General features: G+C 47.6%; 1 protein-coding gene across 4 annotated transcripts in view; it reads right to left on the reverse strand.

Annotated features, from left to right (window-relative positions):
- The window catches only part of RPTOR (regulatory associated protein of MTOR complex 1), a 135903-nt gene that overhangs the window by 4686 nt on the left and 112805 nt on the right, over positions 1-18412 (reverse strand). For 2 of the 4 annotated variants that reach the window (XM_068654647.1, XM_068654650.1), the window contains 8 exons: positions 18165-18279; positions 17639-17763; positions 16271-16375; positions 12396-12443; positions 5955-6061; positions 3226-3353; positions 3061-3147; positions 92-208 (listed from right to left, as the gene is read on the reverse strand). In XM_068654647.1, coding sequence (XP_068510748.1) covers positions 92-208; positions 3061-3147; positions 3226-3353; positions 5955-6061; positions 12396-12443; positions 16271-16375; positions 17639-17763; positions 18165-18279 — 832 coding nt within the window. The remainder of the gene's footprint in view (positions 1-91; positions 209-3060; positions 3148-3225; positions 3354-5954; positions 6062-12395; positions 12444-16270; positions 16376-17638; positions 17764-18164; positions 18280-18412) is intronic. The other 2 variants (XM_068654649.1, XM_068654651.1) reach the window with 1 other exon arrangement.

Here is an 18412-nt window from a genome sequence, read left to right on the forward strand (position 1 = left end):
TTAAAACAACAAAAAACACGAACGATGTCTGCAGAGACGATTCATCCTCTCTTTCCACTCCAGAGATGCAGGAGGTGAAACTGGAACTTACCACGCAAAGAGGTTGGCTTGTGGGTGAATGTCAAGAGCCGTCAGCCCTTTGACTATCTGAAGGACCTTCATGGACTCTGGCATCCGGGGGTCGAAGAACCGCACGTCTCCGTTCACACTGCCAACACAGGAGTTTCACAAGGTCAGGCTGTACCCGGAGCAGATCCTACAGCCCAGGGAACTGAGCCATGTGCCTGTCTGCGAGCTGACCGCCTGATTCAGGAAATTAGGGCAGAGAAGACACGCACCCTTGCCTTCTCTATCAGCGCAGCTGAATTTCCACTGATGTCACTTTTATTTGGTACCATCCACAAAGCGTTAAGAGCTGTGCAAACAGCCCTCAGGAGCGATCCATTAGTACTTTTATCACTCACAGCCCATCACCGAGTGCAAGTGCCTTTACTGGTATGTCATACCCAATACACTAAGCTACACGTCAGAACCGAATTCCTTCTCCTTTTCACAGTAGGAAATTGTGTTAGCGAACTGTAACCAGATGGGATCTGCTGGTACGATCTATTATGCCGAATGCCTGGGCGCTGCCGCATGTTCTTGCTGTCCAAAGCACTCTGTGGACCAGGCGTAACAAATGTTGCTTAACACTCGGGCGATATGTCAATCCTATTAACGACTTTATCAGGGAAAAGACAGGGGGGAAGGCAATAATGGCAGTGACAAGGTACCACGCTTAGGAGATGAAGCACTTTTCAAAGTGCATTTCACAAATGACTCCTCGTTGTTAATTGATGTCTCTGAAATACATCAGCAGAATCACATCTGTTGGAAGAGAAGAGGGTGCATCTTCCCCTATAGCCCCGGAACAGAGGGCTGAAGGTTTGCTGTGATACATCTGCTCTTCCACGCTTCTTAGAAGAGACTGGTGTAGGGAAAGACCCACAGAAATCTTACGGAAACTAAAGGCAGCACCAACTCATCTGACCTTATTCTACTGGCAGCAGAAGGAAGGCTTTTGGCAATACAACTTTAAAACGTTTTTTCCAAGTAGTACGACAAGATGACCACGTACAACTCCAGAGTTAAGAACATCTGAAAGCATTAAGGAGCATATTGCCTTCAGTTTCTTCACCTCTGGAATATCTAATAGCAATCAAAAGGCTGTTATACAGGGTTACTTATATCATTATAAGAAGCTGCAACTCCAGCTGCCGCATAATTAAATCCAAAACAAATTAAACTTTGGGTTGATTTCATTCCTAAAGACTGGATAGAAACATTATTTGAGACAGATCAAATATACAGTAAATTCATTTAAAGTTCTGAACCTCAATACGATTGAAAATGGTTCAGAACATTTTGGAAGACCATGTAAGAGCTTTAAAATGGAAACAAAATTCTGTGACGAGGGGACTACTTATGAGAACATGGTTTTAAGAAAGCACAACCCAACTGAACAGTAACAGTCATCAACAAGTCAACAACAGCTAACTACTAAAGCAGGATATTCAGGTGTTTAAGGACCTTTTCAGACAATGCTGTCAGCCTGATAGAAGCAGGACTGCCGATTAATTAGATGTAGTTTCCAAACGAGACATGGGGAAAGGCATTGCCCTAATGTCCTACATAACTCTGGTGTTGCTGTAGAGCTCGTCAGTAACTAGGAAACAAATCTACCGTACATTCACCAGGTCCAAATTCTCCCATTATTCCACACGAGTATTTTGGGGGAAGCCACTAGTGAACTGCTGGAGAGTAGGAAAATGCTGTGGTGGCTCGAGCACAGAGATCAGAGAGGCTGAGCCAAACCCTGAGCAGTGAACCACTGCTGAGAGATGGAGAGATGCAGAATCTGGGTCTGAGTCACCCAGCTTGTATTGCAAACTCCCATCCCTGGTCTGGATGAAAAGCTTCTCTACGATTCAGAGAATTACTCCACAAGCAATACAACGCCTTGAAGTTCTTTTTTGGGAAATAGATATGCCAGGCCCTTTTACATCCTAACATTTGTTGTTTTTTTTTTTTTTTGAACCTTGCTGTCAACCAAAGGACGGTGAATTGGGATAAACTGAGAGTGGTGTGGTTTGTCTTAAACACAGTTCCTCTGGGACGGGACCACACCTGCCTTTTGAGGTATAACCATTTTCTCAGACTTTTTCAATCCTGAGAAAAAGCATCATTTGCTCATGAGGGCACTGAGGAGAGGGAAAAAATGAGCCTTCAGATACAGGCTGGCCGAGTATACGAGCCTGACCCCTGGGATTGTTGAAAGAGATTACAGAAAGGAAGATTAAAAACTCTAATATGTGAGCTTGACAAATCTGTCAGCGGCATCACTTAAGCCCCTTTCTGAAAATCTTAATAATTTTTTGCTGGCCCATCCCCCACTCCAGGAATGTTCTGCACCCTATAAACCAGTTTTGTTTTCATTTTGTAATCAAGAAAAAGGGCCTCTCTGTGTGCAAACAGCGGTTTTGTGACGATAAATTATATTCTGCTGTTCTTTAATGGCCAAATAAGTATATGCTGCTCTCTATGCAGTATTTACCAGGCAGCAGAAATGGATTTATGTGTAGAAAATTGCTAAACAGCAGAGTAATCCTGCACAGCAATATGCCCAACAGATGCAACATAAACCTCCTTCCTTCTCGTGTTCTATCTCAAATGACCCCAGAAAGATGCTGGCAATCAAGAAGAACAACCATAAGATATGCTATATCTAGCTGAGGTTTCTGGTTCACTTGATTCCTCCCTCACATGCCTCGTGATAGTGATTTCAGCACAGATACCTTCTTGTTTACTCTCAGACCTAACCAACAGGCTTCCAAGGAAAGCTTCACTTTTTTTTTTTTTTTGCCTTCTCTCTACCACGTTTGAGCAGGAGTTAATTACTGAAGTAAATGTCAACCTAAAAAGCTTTACGCTCTTACCTTCTGAAATACCAGAGGTGGATTTTAAACTGAAAAGCAAGCCGTGTTTAAGAGAAAACAGCTCAAAGAGTAAAAGCTCTTTTACCTGACACTCATTATGTTGCCTTCAGGATGTTTCTGCAGGTATGCCTTCACCACCCAGGCTGTGTGCTCTCGGTAGGTCATGACACGGCTGGGGAACAAGCAGAGAGGAGAAACGTGAAGGGAAGGCGGAGGAAATGCGAGGATCCCACTGAAGCTGGGTAGTTACCATTCACTCAGAGCCATCCTCCTGTCAAACACGCGGATGGAGCCATCACCCAGCCCCGCCACGATGAGCGAACGATGAGAATCACACGAAAGGCTGGTCACACAGCTGTCCGCTCCGGTGGGGATGTCCTAAGGAGAAAGCAAAAAAAGCCCAGTTGAGACCATGATGTGTCTGCAAGTCTGCAACCCCAAAGAAAAGGCACTACTGGAGGCAAGGAGCCAGAGGCTCCCTGCGCCCTCCTCCTCTCCCATTCACCGTTCTGTACATCAGTCCAAAACTAAACTGGGGTTAAACCCTGATCTGCACTGGTGCAAAGCTTTTCTCCAGGCTCTCTGAACATGACCAGAAGTGAAGGAGTGCTGGCCCTGAGGATGACGGTCACTGCTGCTGTCCTGTGTCAGAGCCACGCAGCCCACAACTCGTCCCAAATTGCCCAGAGAAAGAATTCCAGCAAAACCAGCTTGTGGCTCTGGTTTATAAACCAAAACCAAGGCAAGGTCTGTTTTGGGAAGGAAAAGTTAATGTTATTCTCTTCTAAAAATATCTAATTAGTTAAAGTAAATGGCCAGAGGAGTTATTTCTCCATAAACCATCTTTTTTGGATATAAGTTTTGAATGCCATTGGAATGGCAGGCTGGGTGCTAAATATTTGGAGGAGAAAAGTCAAGAAAGATGAATATACCTGTAGAAAGGAAAAACTCATAATGCCATATATAAAAACACATATAAACCCAGACACACAATATGCTACAAGGCAATGCTATCTACGAAAAACCTGCTGAAGGAACAAGGCTATGAAATGTCAGCCCTTTTTGTGCATCAAATCAATGCCCAACCAACTTTTAGAAAATAATTCAAATGTCTCTTGTAGAAGAATCTACAGAAAAACCCTGAACAGTAGCATGCAAAACAGACCAAATGATTGATTTAAGAGAAATATTTCCTATGCAATAAACCCAGATCTAATAAGGTTTTATTTTATTTTATTTTTTAGCACTTAGATCTCTTCCTCCTTCCACCATTAGGACCATCACTGCACCTCTGCAGCACCCCAATGTTTGCTGCAATGGGCCAAGCTGAGCAGGGGACAGCAGGACTGGCTGAGTGTGACCTCCCTGCCCTCCCAGCAAGGCAGCGAGTGCTGCTGCAGCAGCTCTGGTGCTCCTGAACAACGTCAGAGCCTTACAACACGGTGAGCTGCCCAACTACAACGCGGTGCCACAAAATCTTTTACGCAAGATAAAGCCGGCCGGTGCTGTGCCACTTATCAATCCTTGCTTTAGGACCATGTGACAGGAAGATTCGGGTTATCTCATTAGATGCCAGGCACTGTGTGCATTAAAACAAACAAACAAAGATGGAAAAGGAAGATTGGAGCTTGCATGGACAGCTGTGCTGGGAACATGTTGCACACTCTTATTCTGATGCTGCTGCTTTCCCCCTTTCTACTTGCCATAAACAAAAGAATTACTTGGAATTATGTCTACGAAGGGTATAAAGAAAAAAAATCAATTGGAATAGGTATAAACTAAGTAATATTGCCAAAGTAGGATGACAATCAGGAGACACGTTAGAACTGCATTAGCTAATTTCACACTTCAATCCTATTTTTGCGTCTGTGCATATTCACCTTTCCTAGCTGCTATTCACAGCCTTGGCTGAGTGCAGAAGCTGTTGGCTGGAGGCACCAAACTTCAGGGGCTGTTTTCAGACAGCTATTCTAACTGCCTAAAAGCAGATCGCGTCTTTGAAGCAGAAACAAGCAGCAGAAGTGAAAATGAAGTACTTGCTTCTTCAGCTACATCCAAAGTGCTTCCAGAGGTTCACTTTTTTGCAGTTCAAAGAGTGGGAAGGCACCTTTATTAGCTTGGATTACACAGCTCTGCTGCTCTTTGTGCTGAATTTCAGTTTCCCAGTGTTACTGAGTCAGGAAGTTTCAATCACTCGAATTTCAACACAACCAATCTTTGTAATTAAAAAAGAAACACCGTGTTTTCAGATACTTTCAATACAATCATTAATCCTCGTCATTTAAAAGATTTTCACCTCCTGAATTTTGATGTTCCCTAATTTACATAGAAAAAACAGTACGCGAATGTAATTAAGATTAACATAGACTTAATTATCCGGCATTGCAGGGTCAAAGTGTCATAATTAATGCTCATCCACGGGTAATTAATTTCTAGCAGCTTTGAAAACTAGTCTTCTCTTCTTGTCTCCAGCATGGTGACTTCATTCTCACAGACCAGCTGCTTCTCCTTGTAATTCCTCAGAACCTTTGACTTGCTTACAATTGACACAAACTCTTGGATGGTCCGAGTGCTCTGCCACCAAAAACTCAGATGGTCCGAGTGCTCTGCCACCCAGCCAGCTCACCGCCAAGTCTCCTGAAGGATTTTTGTGCTATTTCACCTGTATGCTCATAGGAAATCCTGTCTGCATCCTGGTGACTGCCTCTGGATTTCAGAGGCCTCCCCTTTCCCAGACGTTACCGCTCACCATCCAGAGCAACAGCAGCAGCTTCCAGACCTGACACACTTCCTAAGCATGTGCTCCTTTTTATTTGTCTTGTAACGTGACTCTGAAGCAGGGAAGCAGCGGATCCAGAACCATGGGCCTGTCAGCTCTTCACAAAGTCTCAGACGCTTTGGCAGTGTACGAGGAGCTAGCTCGGTGTGTGGGATGCTCTGGGAGAGAAAAGGTTAGTGGGACAAACACGCAAATGTTACCTGCACTTTCATTTCCCGATCTGTGTCCCAGATCCGGATTATCCTCACGTCTCCTGAGGTCATGAGGAGCCCGGTTTCTTGTTCCCAGTCGACCACCATTCCTGCTCCTAGGAGAAAACACAGGCAGGGTGTGCAAATCACTCTCCTCGTCAGCACAGGCGCTAATTACAACACCAGTTTCTGTAGCACAAGGCCGTGAAACCTATCGTCGTTAGAGAAAATTTACAATTGCATACACACACATCCATACATCCTCCAAATAGGATTAAATCAGCTGGTCATGGATTTGAGTCCAAAATATGCCTTTTACCTCTTTGCTAGCTTAAATGCTCAGAAAAGCCTAGGAGCAGATGGCCTCCACGGGCAGGGGGACACAGCCCTCCGGGGACTTTGGGAAGCTGCTGGGGTCTTCTAAGGGAGTCCGAGTAAGTTATCCACCACCTTACAGGACACCAGACTAAACGAGGACTGAACTGGTGACATTGCACATAGCGAGAGGTGAGAGCCACGATTCCTCATTCTAACAGAAATCTGCCCGTTTCTAAACAAGGAACATCATTGCTGCAAGGCACTGAATTAAACAGCTTGGTAGGAGTAAAAACTCATTTGCTACACTGACAAATAAGGAGGGAACATTCTGCAATTATCCTGAGTAAGATACATTTATTAGAGCTTTTGATCCTCATCTTTAAGGGACAAACCTGATTGCTCATTGAAGTTTACCAAAACGTCCCCTTGTAATTCTCCTGCAGCATGGATGGATTTTCTATCCCCCAAACACCTGACACTGGCATCTGCTTGCAGACAGGCTGGTAGACTGCATGAGATGAACTTCCCTGGCATGGCAATTTCCAGAGAAAAGTGTATTTCACCTCCTTTCCCAGCTGGGGGAATAAAATGACCAAAAGCTACAGCGCGAGCTCCCTCACCTGAGCACGGAGCACACAGCCAGCAGAACAGAAGAGAGATTTGGGTTGGGAAGTAACTGGCAGTGAAACCCCTGATTCGGTGGTGGGAAATCTCCAAGGTACAATTTTTGTATCTTTACAAAGATGCCTCCCCAGCATGTAAACGCCTCCCCAGCACATGAAAGTTTTGCATGAAGCAAAGAGCTGTACACCAGCCACCTGTTGCTGTTCACACTGCAAAGGCTGACCAACCCCAAATCTAGGGGTTTTCCACTTTTATTCATAGGTAAAAAATAAAAAGAAAGAAACAACAACAAAAAAAAATAAGCACGACATGAGTGAACCTGACGAGAACTCCAGTTTTTGCCTGCTTGCCTTTGCTCGGGCAGGGCTCTCCCTTTGCCAGAAGCAGCAAAGGTTTCCTCTCCTCTCAGCTCGCTGTCCTGTACGTGCCCAGCTGGGACTGCTGCTGGGAGAAGTGCTCGACAGCCACACACAACACAAACCAGAGCCCTCATTAGGACTGGGGGCTCCTGCCCTGAGCCTCGTGGTTGCCTTCAGGGGGATTCCTCTATTCCCCTCTGCACATTCTCCAAAGACAAGCGCGCACCTGGCTTGTCCACAAGGGATAAGCACGATCAGTGATCATGCCACAATTCACTCCTAGGAATTAGCCCTAGCAGGACACTAAAACATCCTACAACATGCTTTTTGCCAGTTAAGGACCATAAGTACACTTTTTACCAGACCAAGCACCTTTACAAGTGGAAACAAGAGAAGCAAGTCACGAACACTGAGTTTTTTCCCCAAAGATGATGAAATGAGCTTGTTTTGTACAGACTCAAATAAAACGTTTTGCCCATCCCCTTCCTTAAGCATCACATTCAAGCCGTTTCCTGATCTCGCTGCATACCATTGAGAAGATTACTGACGTTTATTGACAGCCTTTCATCTTACTGAAGGAAATTCAGGACTCCCAGCTAAGCTGGGCGCTTGTACCTTTATCTTGCGAGCCCAATTGATTGTTACTTCAGATTGCCTGGCGGGAGAGAGGGCTGCTCGAGAGCTGAGGCAAACAAGCAGGCAGTGATTTAGATGATAAACATCACCGAAGTGTTTTCATTTGTCATCTTGTTTATGGCCCATGCGACAAGATAAACCTGGCAGGCTGAGATAGATATTGCCATTACCATCGCTGATGGAGTTAAGTAAGCAACGTGCTCTTAGGCAGTTTTAAAGTTCCCAATTTTCCAGTTACGTTCCCCGGTTTGAAGCCAACGATTTCCTTCAGTCTGATGGGTGCCAGCAGCCCCCGACCTGCTGAGGTCCCAGCATCCTGCGCTTGGGGACGGAGATGGTGAGTTCAGAGCCAGGGGTGGCAGCGTTTGTGCTGCCGCTGCCCAAGCTTCCCTTGGCGCACCTGCGGGGAATGCGATCACTGAAAATATTTCAGTGGGGAAGAAGCCCCAGAGCGGTCTCAGTTGATGTAAAAGCAGTACAGAGAGCTCCCATGAGAGATTACTGGGCGGAAAGAACAAGGGTTTACCCCAAAAAGAGGAACTGAGGGGAGGAGAGGAGGGGGCGATGCGCACAGGGCAGCTCTCTCTGTGCCAGCTCCAAAACTTCACATGGGTGCGTGGTGGGGCTGGGGGGGCTGGCGTGGAGACAACGCAGCTCCTGCCTCCCCTACACAACGTCCCGAGCCTGTGTAACCCTAACCTCTGCTCGGGGAGAGGCGCGTGCTCCCTGAGCACTTCGCTCATCCTGTACCAAGCAATTTTCTCTTCCTCTTTCCAGCCTTATTCTCTGCAGAAAATACCACCCTTGCTTCTCCTCAGCTTACAGGGTGCTCACATTGCCCCAGGCAACAGAAATACCGGGGTATTTGCAGGAAGGCACAGGCAGGGAGGGCTCCTGGCTTCCTCAGGGTGGGAAGGGAACAGCTCTCCCGCAGCCCCCATCCTGCTGGGCTCCGTCTGCAGAGGTCGCGCTCGTGCCGGAGCTGCGGGGACTGCGGGGCCACGGCTGCAGCCCGGGGATGCGAGAAGCCTCCGAGGCTCCTTCACGTAGCCGGGTGAAATGCTGAACTGGAATTAAACGTCTGGAAAGAACAAAAGGCTTCATACACTCCCTTAAGCTGTTCGGAAGCGTGTAACGGGGAGAGATGTTAAATTCCAAGCTGCCACGCGCGGTGTGAACCGAAACAGAAATAGCTGCACTACTCCTAGGTAAGGAGAAATGTTTTCGTGGTGGAAATGATACAGCGTTGGCTCATGTTTACACGTGAAATTCCTAGTATTTTGGGATGAGAAGCAAACGGGGACATACTACTAATTATCACTTCCTTTTTAATTAACAGAGGTCCTTCTCCAGGATGTTCCAACCGAGACCGCAGCTCACCTGCTGCGTTCTGGCTCGCAGGTGTGCCATGGAAGCTGCTTCCCAGCCTTACTGTGGCAAAAGGGCAATAATATATTCTGCAAACACCATCTCAGCTCCTCGTGAGCCACCTCACGAGGTTCGTGCATTACCTGCTGCCCTATTTCCAAGCTCCCACCTACTTGCAGGGCTGACCCCACCGCTCCTGCCTGACACTGGCTGGGAGCGGGGCTGAGCCACAACCAGAGGCTGAGGAATTGCAGGGACGAGACCCTAACAAGACAGTTAATGCATCATTAATTAAGGTTAACACTTTCCCGTAAGGAATGCTACGTTCTCAGATAGCAAGCAACAAATCTTGCACAATTCAAGAAAAAAAATAAAAACACACCAGTATTTTTTTGTTGTTGTCGAGTCTTTTAACACAAACACTTGCAGTTCTGCATGATGCGGGATGATATACAAAGCAACACATCAATAACCGTTCTTGAAGCTGTAACTTTCTATTGCTGTTCCCTCCGAATTCCCCCTGAGCATCAGATATTTGTCTCGATGGGATAGTTCCTTGTATACATTTCAATAAATAACAGCGGCGTTGAAAGCAGCTGCATTCTGGGTGTCTGCACTTATTTTTATCATGACTGGAACGTGGCCAACTTGCACTGGGCATTTCAACGAGATCAGAAATACCTAGACAGACCACAGAATAAAAGCGTCTCCGATTCTGACTGATGATTTTTTAATCACGGGCCCTCCTGGTTGAGCAATGAGGCGCATCACTGTTTTAATTTCCAGGAAGCAGTGGGAGGGTTGTGTGACCTCACTCTTCATTAATTTCTACAACATCCTTTCAGTAAGTGTCACTCTTCTCCTGCCAAGGACTATGCACAGCAAGGGGAAAGAGTACCTGTGATGCTGGGAAGCCAACTGAAAGAACACAAACCCCTGGAGCTGCAACTTCTCCAATTATTTCATTTCTGTAAAAATATCTGACCAGAACTAAGGAGGTTCTCCCAAACTTCGTATTCCTGAAGGACGTGGTAGCAGCCCCTGGGAGGTGTGGGAAGACTTCACTTTACCTTTCTCTCCCCCCTCTTGTTCTCCAGCATAAGCTCCGTTTGATTTTGATCTGCTCCTCCTGCAGGTTAGAGCCTTCCCTCTGCCGAGGCTCTGGCACAGGCTGCCCCACGTGGCTCAGGAGCCCCGCAGCTCCCCGAGGCACCTCCTGCCAGGAGGCCAACTTTGATTTCTAAGAATGCTCGGGCTGCCTTTCCAGCCTCTCCCATCTGGATTGCTCACCAACTGCCAGAAGAGTCAGCATTATTCAAAGCAGAGCAGAGCCTCCAGAGGGTAAGGTCCTGTTTTTCTGCAGAGCAGGTACTTGACGTCTTTCATTTCGTATCGGAAACCCCAGGAGAGCAGGAAGCAAGCAGGGAACTGGCAAATATGCGCTTATTCTTCCCTGCTTGGCATAAGTAGAAATTTTCTTGAGGTAGGTCAGATTGTGGCTGTTTACACATCAGAACTAAAAGCCCCCACGAGGCAGCGATGGATAGAAGTGCACGGGGGTCAGATGCACGCCCTCCTGCTAACACCACCACCTCCTCCTCTGGTCAGCGGTGTGCTGAGACACCCCGAGGAGCTCTGCTGCAACAGGAGGTGAAGCAGCCCGGGCACAGGGTCACACCAAGGCACCCCGAGCCTCCTGCTGGCTCAGCTGCCTTGGGGACGCCGTACTTGCCAGCTGCAGGCTTTGCTCTGTGCTCCCGTGAGTTTTAGGGATTTCTGTGCTGATTTGCACGAGTGGCCTGGTACGACCTGAGCTGTTCTTAAGCCCTTGGTCTTCCCGCAGCACATCGCTGATCTGCGGCACAGCAGCACACGGTGACTCCGGCCTCACCCGAGGCATGAGCGGAGGCAGATCCTTACCTTCCATTCAGCAAAACGCCCACAGAAGGCTGGGCAGTGAGAGCTGGGTTTTGGTGCTTTAGTGACAAACTAAGTACACTTTACCTGAATACAGCTGGTTTTATTCTGCTGCCAGGCAAACGGCTAAATCTGCTACGTTTTTACGACTTCCTCGGTGAGGGAGGAGGAATCCTTTTGCTGAATATTTCACCAGGAAAACACCTGGTCAGAAAATGCTAATGAGTGTTTTATATTGATTCTCAGTTATTTGTGTGCTTGGGACAGAGTGCACTTGCTTGGCATTAGCAGCATTGATCTCACGAAGGAGTGCCTGGTGTTTCCTTAAGCTGCTCAGCCTCCTGCTTTACCCAGTGGGGAATTCCCCGCAGCCAACTCGAGGTAATTTTTGCCTTTCCATTGGCCGGTGGATTTTTGAGTGAAACACAGAGCCAGGATGCTGAAAGCAACGCATCAGCTTTGCTAATTTCTATCCTAGGCTCCAAGCAGTAAGAGATCTGCGCAGACCTCGAGCTGAAGAGCTTTGAACTGCACAGCACCGCAGTCACCTTTGCTCTGTTCGTCACTACAGACACACTCAGCTCTTATCAGCCAGCAAATATTAACGAGTGGGAAGGCTGCGTCAACAGCCACATCCCTGTAGGTGCAGGCACACGAGGATGCCCTGACACAGCAGCCATCTGTTCCCCCCAGAGCCCTCAGCAGCAGAGGAGGGGGCAGGCTCCGGGCAGCCCTGGCTTCTTCCACGTGAAAGAACAGAACTCGTACAATTTATTGGGCATGTTCCTGCCAAAAGACTAAGCCCGCTCTTCTAAGCCTCCTCGGTAAGATTCGTAAAAGATTCTTGAAAAGCTTCTCTTTTTCAGATGATATTTATAGCAGAAGTGCATTACAAATAACCCCAGCACCCATTAGCTTAACGGCCACTCATGTTTGGAACCTGTCAAACTCCTCTGTCCAGGGATGCTTTGAAATCTTCCAAGAAATTGAGATCTCTACACCCCAGAAACCCACCTGGACTTCCTCTGACTGCAGCTGTTTCAGACACAAACACAAGGCAAGGAGGGGGAGAGGGAGCAGCAGCAAAGCTTTCCAGGAACCACGAGGACCCAACAATCATTCAAAAACAATGCCAAAAAAAAACCACAACAGTCAACCAACCAGACGTCAGACGAGGAGCTCCTTCCCACCCCAGCTGGTGATAGGTAACAGGAAAGAAAGCACTCACCTCCCTGTTTACTTCTGTCAAGATAGATTGAAACCCTTCGGGCCAGACCTGTGAGAAGACAGGGATTAAGGGGTTGACGCTAAGGGTAAGTTGGTCAGCCAGAGCAAAAATAAATCTTCAAAAAAAAAAAGGATTAGAGAAAGCAACACAAATCAAAGGAAAGGACATAAAAGAGAAGCAGAAGCACCAAGAGCAGCACATGCCTCCATCCAGAGAGCAGGCATTAGTTCAGTCACAGCATTTCCTGGGAGCCATCAACAGCGGCGCTGGTCGTGTGTGCAGTGAGTGCTCTGGCTGCCTGACAACAGCACAGATTTGACATTTCTTCTCGAACAAGGAGACTCCTTTGTATGATCTGGTCCCTGTTCTGAAGTGAAATGTATCAGGAAGTGACAGACAGAAATCCAAATCGCTCCTGGCATCTGCACAAACCGAGCCACACACCACGCACCAAGCGGCTCCGCGAGGGGCCTGGCTGCACCGCGGCTCCTTCACCGGGTGGCCGAGCTGCTCAGCACCCAGGGCACACACACACACATTACAAGAGCTCCATTTAAACGGTTCTTACGTGGGAAGCGAGCCACGGACACGGGTTAGCTCCCATCCACTGGCAGCTCCCAGGCCGTAAGAGAACTGCAGCCAGCAGAGAATGGGAGGCGGATCGGGGTGGCCCTGGAAAGCCCGAGCACAGAAGCCCAGGTTTTTGGGAAGAGACCCTGAGAGGTGTCCAGCCCTCCTGGGTCCCCACAGAAAGAGGCTCTGGCTCCCCTCGTTTCCCTTAGTCCCAAGGAAGCAGTACAAAAAAGCTGCAGAGGCACAGGCGTGAGCACTTGTTGGAGGAGACAGCTGGAGAGAACAAAGTCAGAGCAACCCCGAACCCAGCTCTCATGCAGACAGGGCAGTGGGTTACTGTGCTGCTCCTGCCATCACAGGAACTCCAAAAGCTTCCTGCTGTGAAATCACAGCTTTGGAGCACGTCAGATTTACATTCTTCCTACACTGCTCATAGAAGATGCTTAGCTTTTCCGACATCTCTGCAAAACCTATCTTGGCTTGAAACACTACGGCGATTACCGACGTGTTTTGCCTTTTTCTCTCCCCTCTCATATTTGTCACGTCAGACAAAAAGTAACACTGCTACATAAACATCCGGATTTTAAGGGACTTTCTTGGTGCATCATGAGTGCAGATCTAAGATCAAAATCAACAGATCTCATATTGGAAAAAAAAAGAGAGAAATAAAAGGAGTGCCCGCACAGCAGTTTGACAATGGTTAATTAAAGGCTCCCCCACCCTGAGTCTGAGTCTCAGGTCAACTAAAGAGCAACGAACTGGGGCCAAGCTGCTGCTGGGTGAGCCCCGCAGTGCAGATGGGTTAACACACTCACGTCTCTGCATTAGCTCATTTCTCTTACCTTGAGCTGCCTGACACAAGCAAGGCCCAAAGAATGTGAGTTTCGGTTTTGTACCTCACTTTGCATCACTCCCCCAAACCCAGCAGCCCCTCAGTGTCTGTTATTGTCAACTTCCCATTGCTTTGACAACACAGTGATGATTTTCAAGCTTCCAGAGGATGTGTTTGGGCTTTGTGTATCCCTCCCTCCTTTTATAAGAGGGACAACCGCCTAGAAAAGTCGGTATTCAGGTTGCGAGAAGATTATTAAATTCAGAAATGAGCATAACATGGGAGAAAAGGTTGGGAGAAGAGAGAAGGAAATCAATAGTGAGAGCAAACAAACCCCAGTAAAACTCCTGAGCTCTGCAGCTTCAAAGATGCATCCTCAGTTTTATGAGCCAGTGCTGGACCACAACTGTGGGCTTGGCAGCAAAAGATGACTGTTCAATAGAGCGTCTCATTTCCAAGGGGACTTGATCTACATAGCTCTTTTGAAGTGAGCACAGTTATTTCTCTCTCCACAAAAAACCTGCCCTTTTCTTCTTCTGAACCTAATTCTATTGCTCTGAAGGTGAAAGGCAAAGAAAACAGGGCCCAGACTTCCTAAGACCTTACCAGAAAGAAAAAGGCAAAAAAACAACTGAAAGAGAACAGGTTTAAAAGTTCCAACACACTTGTTTTGGCAAGTGTAACCATTCAACTCTTCCAGCTAAATCAGTTCTTGCCTCAGCTCTTAACCTATTTTGCAACATCAAACATTGATGCCCTGGTACAACCCTTCCTTCTGCATTAAAGCCCTGGAGAAAGTAAGGTAAGATCAGCAAACACTGTGCCTTTGGAAGGTGCACGTAGAAAGTAAGGCAGGGAAGGGAATTAGCCTGAAGGTTCGGTCCACAGCTGTCAGCATCTTCCCTGAGCACAAGCGATGATGCAGCAAGAAGCTGGTGATAAGCTAAGAGCAGGCAGGGGGAGTTCCCGGGCATCGGCTTTTCGGGTGAGTCCAGCACCAAGGAAGCAGGATCCTGAACCCGGGCATGGCAAACATTAACCAACGTCCTTCCCAAAAACTGCTGTTGACAAGAAAGCAACAGACACCAACGGAACGCTACCGAGGGCAACCTGAGATGCCTGCTGATTGCTTTCCTCGCTGCCTAAGGAATTACCACTGCTTTCGTCCTCCTTTTCCTGACATTGCTGCAAAGAGCAGGGTTCGACCACGGCAATTTTCACAGTATGCTGCAAACTTCCAGCAGCTCCTAATCAGTTTTGTGCACACACTTCAGCGAGGCACAGAGCCTAACGTTGCCTCAAATACAGTTTCTCTTTGCTAAAACACCAGAGATGGACCATGAGGTATTAAGGAAAACACAACGGATAGGAGCTCAACAAGGCAGCACTGGTAAAATCCAATGAATAGCTAAAAGAGCTGTGTCAGACTCCTGTGATGAGCCCCGCAGGCTCCAAAATGAGAACTGTCAGATTTTAAGGTCAGAATGAATGATGATGGTCATCTCATCTGACCTCCTGCACAGCACAAGCCAGAGAACCTCACCCAGCAATTCCTGCATTAATCCCACAAGCACTGATTGAACTGGAGTGCACCTAGTAAAACTTGTAGCCTTGATTAAAAATATTCAAGTGACAGAGAATCACCATTAGAGCATCAGTACATTATCGGGTCTCAGGAGAATGAAACGTCCACCTCCTTTAACGTCTTTGAAAACAGACTTCAGGGTTACCTAAGCTAGTCTTCTGGTTTCATCCTGTGTACGGCTGGACACCAGTGCCCCTTTTTACACCTTTTTCGAAGTTTTCTAACATTCAATGCTGGTCAGTGTTTAACTGTGCTGTCCTGTATGTCTCAGATTTAGCTTGCGTATTCTCTTGCCACCTCCTGACGCACAATGAGCAGTGGAGAGTAAGTGCTAAAACTGAGCTAAATGAAGTCAGAGGTGCGACATGCAAAGCTGTGCAAAGGCTGAGCAGCCCATCAGAAAGAAAGAGGCAGTACGTGAGCCACTGTCCCCCCGACAGGGAAGGAATAACCTCCTACCACCATGAGCGCAGAGCAGGACAGTGCCCAGTTCCACCGTTGTTCTACAGCTCTCTCCTTAGGAACAGCCTAGAGGAACGCTTGGCCAAAACAGCTGCTGCGAAGCTTGTGAAGGACAAGAACTTTGTGCCCTTTTGCTCCCCAGCAAGAGGCTGCTCTGGTTGTTTCTCAGCACGTATGTGAGGTTGTTGTGTTGGGTTTTTAGTTCTGTTGGTTCATTTTGTGAGGACTGGAAAAGTAATTCCTCACCAAGTCTTGGCCAAAGGCCGTTCCAGAAAGGCAGAGACTGTTAAACAAGGATGTTACTGGTGGCTGAGGTTGAGAAACCCATTTCACTCTACCCATCCCTAGAAAAAGCCCTAACATCACAAATCATTTTTACCCCCTCCGCCCCACCTCCCACAAGAAATCTTAGTGGCGACCTACCTCGTGTAGTTGGCAGCATGTCCGACAGCCCCTGCCAAGCAGTTACCATCTCTGGGTTCTTTTCCAGGTCTGCGAAGTTCTTCCATACTCTGATGGCACCATCATCTTGGGAAGCACAGAAAAGAGAACACAATGCAACGCCACCGCTGATGCCACCCTCGTAATTAGTCGCGCACAGTACAGAGAAGAAGAGAAGCAGAACTGGAGTCACACAAACTCCAAACCTGAGAGTGTCACTTGAATTTAATACTTTTTATTAGAGTTGTTTTTTCTTTAATCTTACATCCATAAAGCCTAAAGGATTGTTCCACGGGGAACTGTTCTGGAAGAGCTTTTCTCCTTCCCACAAACAACACCTGACATTAGATGTTGCTCTGTGTCTTTGACCAATCCATTCTAACTAGGACTTTTCTCTGTCCTCCTTGCTACTGGTACTAAGTTCCACAAAAATACCCTCCTAAATACAAAATACAACCCCACAGAAGAAGCTGAATCAAAGCCCAGCCCATCAGCAGCAAATCTTTCAAGAACATGATGTGTTTTTTTTTCAATTTGCTCCCCACCTGTGAAACTTTTGTGCTACGAATCAATACATTGAAAGAAAAATGTCCTAAAGGCCCTCTCAAATCCTCTTCCACCTCTCTTAATTATACCCAACTTGTACGTTTCAGCATGAAGTCTGAAAAGCTATTGAAAACACTTAGACTGACAGGTTTAGAATGGTTCCTTGGGAGAGGAGCGTATCTTACCCACAGCTTTACAGACCAATGAATGGGAAAGAGCTCTTCATGCTACCTTACGTGATGCAACAGGGCATTCTAGGGAACTTTGTCCCCTGGGTGACATATAAGGACCAGAGAGACTCACACAGAAGCTCAGAACTGTTTGAGAAGCGCTTAAAATAAGCCCTGTCTGCTCTAGACTTAAAACAGCACAAGCAACAAAATCTGATTTCTTACACATTGATTGCAGCATGATTTCCGTTCAGCCCTGGGCAGCAGCTTTTAACTAAGAGCACGTTGCCCGAGCTGTTGTGTAGGAGCTCACCGTGACTTTGCAGGGATAGGTAGAGACTCAAAATGTCGTAATAGAGCTGTGATGGGAAATGGCTTCAGCAAGTGTTTGATTTTTCAGTTAATTGAGAGCATTTGCAGCATTTACTTAAGTGGCTCAGATATTTCAGTATTGCCAGAAGCAATTTTCACGTTTGATCCTGGAAGTGCCTCCTCAGTTGAGACCACGCAGGCAAGCCACAGGGGAGGGGAAGGGCCAAGTTGGGCCACATTCAAAGTGGGGAGAGCAAGAGGTCCAGAAGAGCTCACACAGACTCGAATTCTGCCACGAAACACGGGGACACGCATCACCCACCTGTGGCAGTGAGCAGCAGGGAGCAGTCCTGTCCGTTCAGGTACTCCATCGCGGTGATCCTGGTGTACCGAGGGTTCCCGTTGTGGAAGTAGTCCAGCTTTTCTCCTTTCTCCCAGTCCCAAAAACTGCGGGGAGAAAAAATATCAGGTCAGTTCTTGGTTCTCTGTGCAAGCTCTAGAAGAGATCTCATAGCAGCTAAACTAAGAAGTGCACATGTTGCAATTCTATTTGTTTTCCTCCTTCAGCACCATTTTATTAGTAACATAGGTCCACACTCTGCAAAAATAGAAGAAAAGCCCAGTTGCAGGTAAGTTGCAAGGCCCCGGTGCCATGCTGACAGCTGCACCACCGACCCCCAGGACTTCGGCCCCATCTCCCTGCCTTCCAGAAGGGAAGGCTGGCCCTTGAGGGGCACGGGGAAAAAAACAACAGCCCACAACTCTTCCTGAGATAACCCACGCACATCGGACGTGCCACATAACCACAGGGTGCACACGTTCTGCCAGAACCCCCCAGAAGCTCTCACCAGATGCTGTCTTTGTCGGCTACCGCGATGCAGGGCGTGAAGGGGTGGAACTTCACCACGGAGGGGACGCCGGGGTTCCTGTTGAGGAAGATCTGGTCGTCCAGCCGGGAAATACCTGAGGGGACGGGAGGCAGCCAGGGCTCAGCACCCGGGAGCTCCCCAGGGACGGACGAGGCTCAGCCCCCAGCCCCCAGCCCCAGCAGCAGCCCCCTCCTCCTCCCGGGGGCTCCCTTATTTTGGTCACTGAA

The sequence above is a fragment of the Anas acuta genome, chromosome 18 (assembly GCF_963932015.1).
Source record: "Anas acuta chromosome 18, bAnaAcu1.1, whole genome shotgun sequence".
Classification (NCBI taxonomy): domain Eukaryota; kingdom Metazoa; phylum Chordata; class Aves; order Anseriformes; family Anatidae; genus Anas; species Anas acuta.